Here is a 12,898-nt window from a genome sequence, read left to right as displayed (position 1 = left end):
TCATCTGTGGACATGGTGAAAGTGCAACCTAAAGACTTAGACTGTGTAGAGACAGGAGCCATTGGTTGGACACTCTTAGTGTTAGCAACAGTAGCAACAGAAATTAAAACAGCTAATTTGTTGCGATGATAGCAAGTCTCAACATTATGGCCAAAACGTTAACAAAAATTGCAAAAACGTTTGTTGGATTGTGGGCGACGATTATTGCAACAAGAAGAAGACATGTCCTTATTCTTCATTTAGAAGCAAAATATGCAAAAATGGACTGTAAAAATGAAATCTACGCAAAAAACTAGGTAAGAAGCACCTGGACTGCAAAAAGTCAAACCTGACCAAAAGTCAACAATCAATGCTGGCCAAAGTCAACGGTCAAGTCAATGGTGGCTAACGCAGCAATCAATGATGACATAAGCGTGATGACGTAAGCAGATGTTGGCGCTGATGACGTCAGCTAGGGCTAATGTGGCAGTGATGAAGTCAGCAGATGACGTCAACAGATGACCCAGCGGCGCGTGGGTCATGTGAGGCGTGTGGAGCAACGTCGCCGAAACTTCGAGTGGTGCGTGAGTGCGCTTGGCCTATCAGATGAAGCATATTTTTTCTAGAAGATCTAGATCGGAGAAAGGTGATTCTGATGGTGGCAGCGGCAACAAGATCGAAGCAACCTTGGTAGCGTATGAAGTGCGTGAAAGATTTTGCCGAAAATGTGGCCGGCGCGTGGATGCTCAGATGAAGAAGTATCTGGTGGCACTGTGTAGAGCGATTGAAAATCTACGCAATGATATGTCTTATGTCCTAATCGGAGGTCAAAGGTGACAGATTTGATGATGGCAGTGGTCTTGACGGCGGAGGAGGAGCTTTTGGCAGTGGAGATTCAACCCTAAGGACCTTTGACGGGGGCAGAGCAGTCGGGAGAGGGCTCTAAAAGGGCTTACTGACCACAGAAGTTGAGGCAGCAGAAAAACCGACAAAGACAGGACTGCAAGACACAAGAACACAATAACACACGAGGTGCACACTAGTGCACACTAAAAATTATGTTACACAACATTTCTTTCTTTCTTTTTTCCTTTTTCTTTTTCTCTTGGGGTGATTTTCTTATGTAATTTATATACATATATGCATCCTTTGCAGAGAACGAAAATGTAGTGTTAATATTTCCTAGCAGAATGCGAAAACTTCATACAACAAGATCATGAGATTTCTTGAAAATGCCTCAATCAGTGAAGAGAAATAATCAAATTGAAAGTAATATTATTGTTGGAGTATTAGATACAGGTAATAAAGTAAGACTTCTCAAAGAGTTTTGACTTTAACCTTATTACTAGCGTTGGTTGCACGTGCAAGGCACGTGCTGCCCCAGTAGTGAGAAAATTAATACAAATTTTGTGTGTGAAACTGTGAATTTTAGCTTACCCAATTTGACTTTATTAAAAAAGAAGTCTAAGAATACAAAAAAATATCACAATATTTTCACAATATCTTCATTTTTATGATTCGAATAGATATATTTTTTTTTTATTTGAGAGAAATGCTACATTCATAACATTTTTAGAACAAATTCTAAATGACAAGTTATTATTGGTTTTAAACTTATAACATTGTTATTGTTATTCTTAAAACATTTATTTTTAGTTGTGGTTGGTCACAGTCTCATATTTTATTATTTTATTTCGACTGGTAAGAAATTGATACTTCAATATTTGTAAAAATATTGTGAAATTTATTGTATCAGTATAACAATATATATGTCTATTATCATAAATATTTAAAAGATAAAAAAAAAAAAAAAAAAAAAAAAAAAAAAAAAAAAAAAACAATCTGATTATTGGGGGGAAAAAAACTTTAGGCACGGTAGAAATTAATGTTAAAATGTTGTGGACTTAACATTTTTTTTTATTTGATCTATAAAAAACTGAGATATCAACAATTGTGAAAATATTGTGATAATAATAAGTGTTGTAACATTTTCTCAAAACTTGTATTTTCAATTGTGGTTAGTCACAGTCTTATATTTTATTATTTTATTTTGACTTGTAAGAAATTGACACGTCAATAATTGTGAAAATATTATGAAATTTGTTGTATCAGTATAATCATATATATGCCAGCTTACATAAATATTTCAAAGGAAAAAAAAAAAACACAAACCGATTACTGGGGAAAAAAAAAAAACTTTAGGCACTATAGCTATAGTGCCAGTTGAATAAACCAAAAGCACTGTAGCTCCAGTGCTATCCATCAATAATAGCTTACCTATGATTTGTTGTAAAATTAATTTTAAAATGTGGTGGATTTAGCAATTTTTTATTTGATATATAAGAAACTGAGATCTCAACAATTGTGAAAATATTGTGATAACAATAAGTGTTGTAACATTTTCTCAAAAAATTAATTTTCAATTGCGATTACAGTCTCATATTTTATTTTTTTTTTTCGACTTGTAAGAAATTGATACCTCAATAATTGTGAAAATATTGTGAAATTTGTTGTATCAGTATAACAATATATATGTCAGTTTATATAAATATTTAAAAGAAAAAAACAACACAAACCGATTACTTGGAAAAAAAAAACTTTACACACTATAGAAATTAAATGTTAAAATGTTGTGGACTTAGTATCTTTTTTATTTGGTCTATAAGAAACTGAGATCTTAACAATTGTGAAAATATTGTGATAATAATAAGTGTTGTAACATTTTTTTTTAAACATTTATTTTCAGTTGTGGTTGGCTATAGTCTCATATTTTATTATTTTATTTCGGCTTGTAAGAAATTGACAGGTCAATAATTGTGAAATTTGTTGTGTCAGTATAACAATATAAATGTTAGCTTACATCAATATCTAAAAGAAAAAAAAAACACAAACCGATTACTAGAAAGAAAAAAAAAACCAATCTCATATTTTATTTCAACTTGTAAGAAATTGACACGTTAATAATTGTGAAATTTGTTATGTCAGTATAACAATATGAATGTCAGTTTACATCAATATTAAAAAAATAATAAAAATAAAAAAAGACCGATTACTTTAAAAAAAAATCACTAAACCAAATCACTGTTGCAGCTACAGTGCTATACAATGAAATAAATTGAATCAACAGTGTCGAAACACTGTAGCGGCATAGCCGCTTTTTATATAGTTAGTAGACATGGGGCAGTTTTGATAACTTTCTTTATCTTTCCTTTTTCCTCCCCTTATTTTTCAGGAATTTATATGGATTCCCCCAGTTTTGATGACAAAGGATTTGGACCTCCTCCATCAAAATGGAAGGGTTCTTGCCAAGTAGGAGTCAACTTCACTGGCTGCAACAAGTAAACAACCTCAATTTCTCTCCTCCATTGTGACCAAACCGCAAAACATTATGTCTAGTAACACAAAATTTGAATTTGTTAACTTTTTTTCACAATAGTTAATATGGTGGTGCGCATTAAAAATGGTGACCAAACTCCAAAACATTATGTCTAGTAACACAAAGCGTGCCTTTGGATTGGGTGTTTTGCGCAATCTGCACGTTCACGTTTATTTAGTGGGTTTCGGTGGTACTGTTTACGTACTGTCAAACCCAATTTTTTACAAATTTCTAAGTAAATTGGATTTCACAGCATTATTCACACATTTAAAAATTATTTTGTTACAGTATTTTCAGTAATAAATTTTCAGTTTTCAACAAATAAATATCCAAACACACCCAAAATTTAAATTTATTAACATTTTTTCACAATAGCTATTCATATAGTGGAGTGGGGAAGCTAGGGAGGCCATGGCCTCTTAACTTTTTGAAAATTCCATTTATAGCACTATAAAATTGATGCACTATAGTCATCCCCTTCCCCTGTGTGTGTGTCTATAAAATAAAAAAATTAATAATAAAAAAAAAAATTTGATGCACTTTAGTATATTACATGTAAATTAACTTCCTGGCCCCGCTAGAATCTTAAAATTAAGGGAAACCCCAATAAAAAAATCAATTAATTCAAAAAACCCAAATCCAAACACCTCCGATTTCTTTGGACTAATAACTCCTCCAATTTTTCTTTTTTTCTGGGGATAAAAAGCCCCCTAAATCCAAACACCAAAAAAACTATAACAATTTCCTAAATCAGCATTGCTCAAAGAAAAAACCAAATCAGCAATATAAGGGGAAACAAGTTCCCTTGTAAATCAGACCCTCCAAATACAAAAAGAGAAAATATCTCTAGTATATATCCAACGTTAACTTGAAAGAAAAACAAATCTAAATATAAAGACAACTTCCTTATGCCACCGTAGTCTCCCTTTCACCAGCTCCGCTTCAATCTAGCCTCCAATCAACTTCTAGCGCCCCCAAACCAGTGGCAGTGGGTATATCTCTCTTTGTTTTTTTTTTTTTTTTTGCTGAGATCTTTCTCTATTTTGAATCTTTGATAAATAGTCTCTCCTCTCTCTTTTTGGTAAAGTAGTGTTTGCTTACCTTTACTTCAGTAGATTAATGCCACGTTGTGTACGTACCACACACAGTCAGAGGCCACTTCGTGTACCACAGGTCTACAGAAAAAGATAAGTTGTTGTTTATTATATTTCTTTACTTTAGTTGTTGTTCGTTAATGCTTCGTGTACCATAGTATTTTATGCTTTTGTTTGATTGAACACTATACACTTGTTTATGTGTAAAAAGTTGACTATATATTGTATAACTAGTTTATAAATTTTAATTTTCATTGTTTTAAAAGTGGGAGTAATTTAATGGAGACATTATATATATTTTAAGAAAAAAAGTGTTCAAAGATTCAAATCTTATTGCTCAATCATCTATTCAAAATACTAAAACTTCAGGTCTGTTTGGAATACGATTATGTTGCTGAAATTGAAAACTTTTTTGTTAAAAATACTATAAATAAAGGTAAAATTTAATTGAAATAGAACAGTGAAATTCATGAATAGTATCAAAAAATTCAGTGAGACCCATAAATAGTAGCAAAAATAAACTGAATAGTAAAATAAATTGACAAAAATAATTTTTGTCAAGCACACACTTCATATGTTAAACCCCTGCAAAGACTCAACTGGACAATGAACCTTAAGAAATAAGCATTGCTTTCTTCGAAGGTGATCCTAATTACGGCCACCAATATGTGTATGAGTTTTTTTGGAAAAATAGACTACGAAATTTAGGATACAATTTTATTGAGTTAATATTTTTGTTATTTAAGACTTTTGTTGTACATAGTTTAGCCCTTCTGAAAAAGTTTCTGGCTTCGTTACTAATGGTAGTGCACATTAAAAATTATATCGAGTGAATCTAAATAAAATTGATATTATTCAAATCATAAGAGCACTCACAGCAGTGATGGTATATTGGTATATTGGTATATTTTAGCTTCTTAACCACCAAAAAGTGTGCTCCAACAATGGAGCTATGGCAAAAAAAAAATTTGCTTCCAGCTACAGTACACATCTAAAGATAGATGTGTACTATAGCTCAAAGGTAAAAAAAAAAAAATTTATTTTATTAAATTTCTCTCTCTTCTATCCTTTAAAAAATATTTTTTCTTCGTTCTTTTACGTTCTCTCTGGCTTCTCTTCTTTTATCGTTTTTCCTTCTCTTTTTTTTTTTTTTTTTTTTTTTTTTTCTCTCCCTCATCTACTCTCTGCTTCGCCGCCGATTCTTGCTGAATCGTCGAGCTTCGCCGTCGATAAGGTCTGGATCGTCGAGCCTCGCCGCCGATAAGTTCTGGATCGTCGAGCCTCGCCGCCGATAAGTTCTGGATCGTCGACCTTCATCGCCGACCCATCTCGCCCAGTCCTCCATTTCACCGCCGATCCTCATTCTCATCGCCCACGTCACTGTCCCATGCCGCCGACCCATCTTGTCCAGTCCTCCGTCTCACTGTTGACCTATTCGTGGGTTTCTCTGTGGCTATGTTGGTGTGGTGGTTTTTCTCTGTGATTTGTGTGGGTTTGTTGGTGTGGGTTTCTTTGTAATTTGTGTAGTGGTTTTTGGCTAATTTGAATTTTTAGCAATGGTTGTGGGTGGTTGTTGGCTTGTTAGTTTTTGTTGGATGGTTGTGGGCGGTTGATCTTGGTTGGTTGGCAGTGGTGGTGGATCGGTTTGTGGTGTTTTTTTGTTTTGTGAGATGTATTATTTTATTGTAGTAGAAATATTATTTTATTGTGATGTTTATGTTATTTTATTGTGTTGAAAGCTAAAATAGATTCACTACTGTAGCATGTTTTGTAAAGTGAATAGGTAAAATAAATAAAGTAACATTTTGTGGAGCTAAATTGCTAAAATTTTAACTCCACTGCTGTGGATGCTCTAAGAGATCATATCAAAAATTCTAATAAATAAATAAAAATGATTTTTTTTTTTTTAGCGTTACACAAGTTGAAAATGAATTTTAAAGTAATGCTTCTTTACATGCATGGATCTCATTTAATTTCAAAACTATTCACCCTTTTATGCAGCAAGGTAATTGGTGCAAGGTTCTACCACGACAACCCCTCCACTTTCCCATCAATTGAATCCCCAGCAGACGAGGAAGGCCACGGCAGTCACGCTTCATCCATTGCGGCAGGTGTCTCCATAGCAGGCGCGAACTTGTATGGTTTAGCCGAAGGCACAGCCCGAGGTAGAGTTCCATCAGCACGCATTGCAATGTACAAGGTGTGTTGGCTCGAAGGTTGCAGTGATGTTGACCTTCTGGCTGGAATGGACGATGCCATTAATGATGGAGTTGACTTGATATCAATATCTATCGGAGGGGCTGCAAGTAGCTACTTGGATGATCCCATTGCCATCGGTGCCTTTCACGCAATGATGAAGGGAATTTTGACAACATGTTCAGCAGGGAATGACGGCCCATATGCATCTTCTGTGGAGAACACAGCTCCTTGGATAATGACTGCTGGAGCTTCTACCATGGATAGGCAGTTTAGTACTCTGGTTAAATTTGGAAATGGCGTGGAAATTGCTGTAAGTCGATTCTTTCTATTTGGGTCAGTGTACAAAGTTTCGCTACCCTTAAAATTTTGAATGATATAGTACTATATTTATAATATTTAATCTGAACCACAAAATAAAAAGATTTCAAATTAGCATGATCTTAAAAACAACTTTTGTCTCATGAATTATGATGGGATGATCCTTTTTCATTTCACTTGATATCAAAGGGAATCATACATTTACTGGTGCATTGAATAACAGGGACTTCCGTCAACACATATTTGCCAAAAAGCCGGATTTACCCTCTAACCAGCGCCGGAAATGCTGCCAATGGTAGTTTAACACTAGATAAAGATCCCTGGCAATTACAAAGCATTTTCTATTTCATGATTTATACTGTAATTGAATATCACCTAACCTAATATTCATTCAGACTGTTGATAATAGTAGCACTAATCAATTAAAGCATTGTGCAGGACGTGTGATTTTGGGACTTTGGACGAGAAAAAGGTCAGGGGAAAGATTGTGCTATGCAAAGAAAAAGCAAGTGCAGGTTACCTTAAGAGTGTTGGTGTGATCGGGATGATTATAACTCTCCAAGAGAAAGTAGATACGGGCTTTTCATTTACACTCCCTGCTGTCTATGTTGATGCTAATGCTGGTGACAAAATTATTATATATATCAACTCAACCAAGTGAGTATGAGGAATCAAATTTGTCATATAAAATGCCCCCCATAATGGCCTGAGAAAGTTGTTATTAGATTTTTCTTTTTCTTTGTTCTGACCAGTGTATATTCTAGGCTCATACTAATATAGAGTTAGACTGACTTTAAGTCCTGTATATGCCTTAATTAGGATTCACTGAACATAATTCTAAATACTGAATGTATAATAGCTAAGGGGTTTTTTTTTTTTTTTTCTAACCACTTTAATTCTATTTATTCTTATTCTACCTCTTTTTGTTTTCTCATTAATATTTTAACATTCTTTACCAATTCTTTTTTATTGGTAAAACTTTCAAAAACCCTCAGGCTGTCATATACAAGACCAAAACAACACGCAATGCCGCTGCACCCTTTGTGGCTTCCTTTTCATCCCGAGGTCCAGTCAATGTCTCTTCCACCATACTTAAGGTAACCATTTGCAATGATTACTGTTCTAGGTATAAATTTGTGTACTTTGTTGTTAGCATATATACAAGTATGTGGGTTTTAAATTATGTTTCATTTGCAGCCGAATATTGTGGCACCTGGGGTAAATATACTAGCTGGTTACTCTAAACTTATATCAATTACTGCGAGTCCTGATGACAACCGGGTTAATGTCTATAATGTAATCTCTGGAACATCAATGGCTTGCCCTCATGTGACCAGTGCTGCTGCCTATGTCAAAACATTCCTCCTTGATTGGTCTCCTGCTGCAATCAAATCATGCCCTAATGACAACCGGTTAGTCCCCTGATATTCTCCCACTTTCACTCATTCTTTATAAAAGATTAGCGTCATTTTGAAAGAACCACCACTTGATGGTGTCAATTAGAGATTGTTACTGTTTATTTCAAATTCTGAATGGCATTCACATTGCTTAATGTTTACCAACAATGTGGCTATCATGCCAATTAGTTTAGAATAATATTACACATGTAAACATGTATCCAGTGTTAGAATACAATCTGTATACTGTTTGCTTCAAAAATAAAATCTTAACTAGGAACGTACTTTCTCCATGATTAGTGAAATGGAGAACACCATTTTCTAATAAGAATTGTATAATATTCAAGTCATGACCGTCACAATTCACAAAAATAGGTGTCACAATTCATTGCATAATCCTTATAAATAGGTTTCACAATTCACAAAAAAAGTAATTTAGATAATTATTTATTAGTTACTCCAGTGAAATTTATATTATCAGCTTAGCTTTTGTAAACCTCTGGTAGTAAAACTTGTAATAAGTTTAGCATTTGTCTTCCTTCTAGATATATACATTCAAGATACCATCTCATATTTCCCTAATATTAACTTTAATATGAAAAATTAGGCTTTCCGGGTGTTTTATAATTTTTCTTCTTGATTGATTATCAACATATGAATTAAAAGTCAAGGATGACCAAGCTGAGTTAGCCTATGGTGCCGGCCATATTGACCCAATTAGAGCACTGCAGCCTGGTTTGATCTATAACTTGTCAAAGTATGACTACGCCCGCTTCCTATGTAATGAGAATTATACCGGGATAGCTATAAGCTTATTCACTAATGAGAACACCAGTTGCTCAAGTCTCCCTAACATTGGAGGACAGGATGCCCTAAATTACCCATCCATGTCTCTACAGCTTAATAACCCTAACTCTAGTATATCAACCATGTTTCATAGGAAAGTTACAAATGTGGGATCAGAAAAAGCTATATACAAGGCAATTGTCAAGGCGCCAGCGATTCTCAAGGTCACAGTTGTTCCTAAACAACTAGCTTTTAGTCACTTGCACGAGGAGAAATCTTCCATGGTTGTGATAAAGGGGCCACCATTGAACAATATTACCAGTTTATCAGCATCATTGGAATGGAGTGACACTAAACACAAAGTTAAGAGCCCCATTTTCGTTTATCTAACACAAAAGATGTAGGTCAAATTTTTAGGCCTATTGTGTAATATTGCAGGTGCTCTGCCTTTTTTTCTTCTTTTGTTTTCCCCCTTTACTTGTTTAGGTTTTTCATATTTTACTTTCTAGCCAAAAGATTAAAACAAGTGAAGTTTTGCTTCTTACATATAGAGCTTGGCAAGCATTTTGTAACAAGTGAGGATCTCGAAGATTATAAAACAAATTTTTTTTCTCAGAAAGTTTAGTTAATTTCAAATTTGCACACTACAATTTAGAGTTGTTGATACTCTAACTATATGCATATTTTGCAGTTATTTAATAGTTTTTTTTTTTCAATGCCAAAGAAAGAAACATAATATTTGTAGCTTACCATTTGGTTGTAATATATGAACTAATTGAAAAAAGATATTAATTAAATGGCCAAGATATATGTCACTGATGATGACTCTGACCTTATTTAAAATTTTATGATGAAAGAGTGCTCACTTACACATATAGCTCATTAGCTAGCTAGATAGAGCACTAAAGAGCAAGAGATTCGATTAGTTATCTCTTACAAACCACTCCACGGCCATTCATCCCACTAGAGCAATTTAGATTGCCATACTCCAAATTCTCCAGAGAATTGCCTTCCGTGAACTGACCACTAAATCTTGCAACGGCACAATCTGTGGCAAAGAGACTTGAGGATGAGAATTCTTTCTCACCACCCAAAACAGGCATGACCACTCCCATCTTCACCTTACTTACATAATTGCTCGCATAAGTTTGTCCCAAAACACCATTAACTTGGCCACTCAATGCATAAAACTTGAAGCTCAAGTCCAGATGAGCAAAGCAATCCTCTTGTGTGATCCCATAATTGTGAACACGTGAATCTTTCTCGGTTATAGGCACGACTGTTGCTTTGATCTTGAAATTTCCTTCAACCTCAACTTCTACGGAGTTAGTGTCGCGTAGCCTTGTGATTGTAACACTTGGTGATGTCATGGACTCCCACTTGGTGCCTTCACCATCAAGCAAGTGTATGGGTTCACCGTCGAAACCTAGGGAAAGGCGGTCATTGGAGTCGTCCCAAATTGATGTATTCTTTGCGCCAATGAAGAGATTGTGGGTGTCAAAGAGGATTCCTAGAGACTGGACCCAAGTGAAGTCCCTCTTCATGTTTTGGTTTCTTTTTCCAATGAAGTGAGCATTGATATGGAGATTAGAATCAGAAACTATACAGAAGTCTTGGCCTTTTTTGCCATGGAAGTAAAAGGTGATTCCATCTCCACCAACGAATCGGGGATCTTGGCACACAGCGCCAGGTCGGTTGCAATCTAATCAAAATTTGCATGTGTCAATGTTATCAAAATTTACTCACCTCATTTGACGTATTTTCAAAACATAGTGATAGAGTTATCATGCAAGAATTTTGTAGCACAGGACAATTGTTGGATCTAGTTAAAATGATAAATGTCACACCAATCATTGTATATACAATGATAGTATCAAGCAATATGCTAGTTAAGATAGTATCAATATTTTTCTAAAAGGATTACTAAATGGCAAGATAATGAATTTGATTAGTGTCATTATCATTTTAATAACATAATAAATAAAATATACAAATTACTTTTGTAATTCGTAATACATCTGAATCAAGATAACTATTTTTATTAATTTTTCTAATAAGATTGTCACATATAAATTTTGAAAAATTCATATGTTTTCATTAACACGCGCATATATAAATATATATAAACCGAATGCATTTTACTTTTGGTTAATCTCAAAATATTTTACCTCAAAAAACTCATAATTATATGTCATCTTTTTATTTATGTATTTTTAATTGATTTTAAATTCCACACAAATAGAATCATAATAAATATTTATTAATAATTACTATAATTTTAAATTTCATTTTTGGAAGAAAAAAAAGAAAACAATTATATTTTGTTAAACTTTTCAATACATTACACGGCCGGGTTAGTGACCCGTACGTGTGTATGTCTATATATATATATATATATATATATATATATATATATATTTTTTTTTTTTTTTTTTTTTTTTTTTTTTTTTTTTCTTCTCATTAGAGTTTCAAATTCTGCTAGACTTAAATAATAGGATTGATAGACTATTCCTAAAACAAGTTTAAAAGAAATCACATATTCAGAAAAGATTCTTAGATGAAATCATATGTTGGTACTAATTAATTTAATTCCTAAAGAAGAAAAGAAGAAGGGAATATAAGATGCAGGGACAAACTTACTGCAAACGGGACTGCAGGTACCGCAGTCGACCTCACATTGCTCGGGGCAACCACTAGGACAATTATGCTCCATGGCATAGCAGTGAGGGTAGTTCTTATTCATGCATTTAACTTTCTTTCCTTCAGAACCCGAAGCTGGGGGAGGTGGAGGAGAATGCGAAGGGGGAGTGGGTGTTGTCAAAGGAGGTGGAGGGGGTGAAGAGTAAATAGTAGAAGGGGGTGGAGGTGAGTGCTTCTTAGGCTCTGGTGGAGGTGGAGGTGAATGCTTCTTAGGCTTTGGTGGGGGTGGAGGTGAGTGCTTCTTAGGCTTTGGTGGAGGTGGAGGTGAGTGCTTCTTAGGCTTTGGTGATGGCGGTGGCGGCGATGGTGGTGGTGGAGGGGGATGCGAAGAAGGGGGAGTGGATGTTGTCAATGGAGGTGGAGGTGGTGAAGAGTAGATAGTCTTGGGAGGTGGTGGAGGTGGGGAAGAATAAATGGTAGAAGGAGAGGGTGGAGAGGGTGAAGGATATGTTGTTGGAGGTGGCGGCGATGGTTGGGAGTCAAGACTACAAACAGGTTGGCACGAGGCACAATCCACCTGACAATTGCGAAGGCAGGAGTCAGGGCAATATAGGTCTTGATGGTAACAATTAGGGTAGCTTTTGTCTTGGCATTTCACTTTCTTCGCCTTTTTGGAATCTGCCTCTGCCACCATCACCGTGAAGAGGAGGAGCAAACACACAGTCAGGATCGCTATGGATTGAGCCATTTGATTCTGAGAGAATATTGTTTCAGTAACTGTGGATATGGTTTCCTATGTCCTCTACATCTTCCTTTTATAGAGAGATTTTGAAAGGCGGGTTGTTCAGGTTGTGTAGCCTCAAATTTAGCATGGGCTTTCACGCTTTTTTTTCTACGTGGAGTGCTCTTTAGACTTTACTTTAATTCCAATTGGTGCTTTCATCACATGCCCCCTCTCAAATTTTCAGAAGTCAAACCTCAAAGTCTTGATTAATTTGTACTACATCAAAACTGATCCTAGCATTTTCCAAAAACTCCAAACTCTCCGTACTTCATTTTAAATGGAATCGTATATGCTGCCATAATTGTTCTCGATGCATGTTATGTAA

The 12,898-nt window shown here is 34.9% G+C and overlaps 1 protein-coding gene and 1 pseudogene across 1 annotated transcript; one reads left to right on the top strand and one right to left on the bottom strand.

Annotated features, from left to right (window-relative positions):
• Positions 1–585: 585 nt before the first annotated feature.
• On the top strand, positions 586–9,553 carry LOC142606398 (subtilisin-like protease SBT4.15; annotated as a pseudogene).
• Positions 9,554–10,032: 479 nt separating this feature from the next.
• On the bottom strand, positions 10,033–12,537 carry LOC142606396 (uncharacterized). The gene is made up of 2 exons (XM_075777757.1): positions 11,790–12,537; positions 10,033–10,851 (listed from the first exon to the last, which is right to left on the bottom strand). Exons 1-2 carry the CDS (start codon positions 12,535–12,537, stop codon positions 10,076–10,078), a joined length of 1,524 nt encoding a protein of 507 aa, XP_075633872.1. The 3' UTR covers positions 10,033–10,075.
• Positions 12,538–12,898: the final 361 nt, after the last annotated feature.

The sequence above is a fragment of the Castanea sativa genome, chromosome 8 (genome assembly GCF_040712315.1).
Source record: "Castanea sativa cultivar Marrone di Chiusa Pesio chromosome 8, ASM4071231v1".
Classification (NCBI taxonomy): domain Eukaryota; kingdom Viridiplantae; phylum Streptophyta; class Magnoliopsida; order Fagales; family Fagaceae; genus Castanea; species Castanea sativa.
The sequence above is the reverse complement of the archived record's forward strand: the minus strand, read 5'-3'. Positions and strand labels throughout refer to the sequence as shown.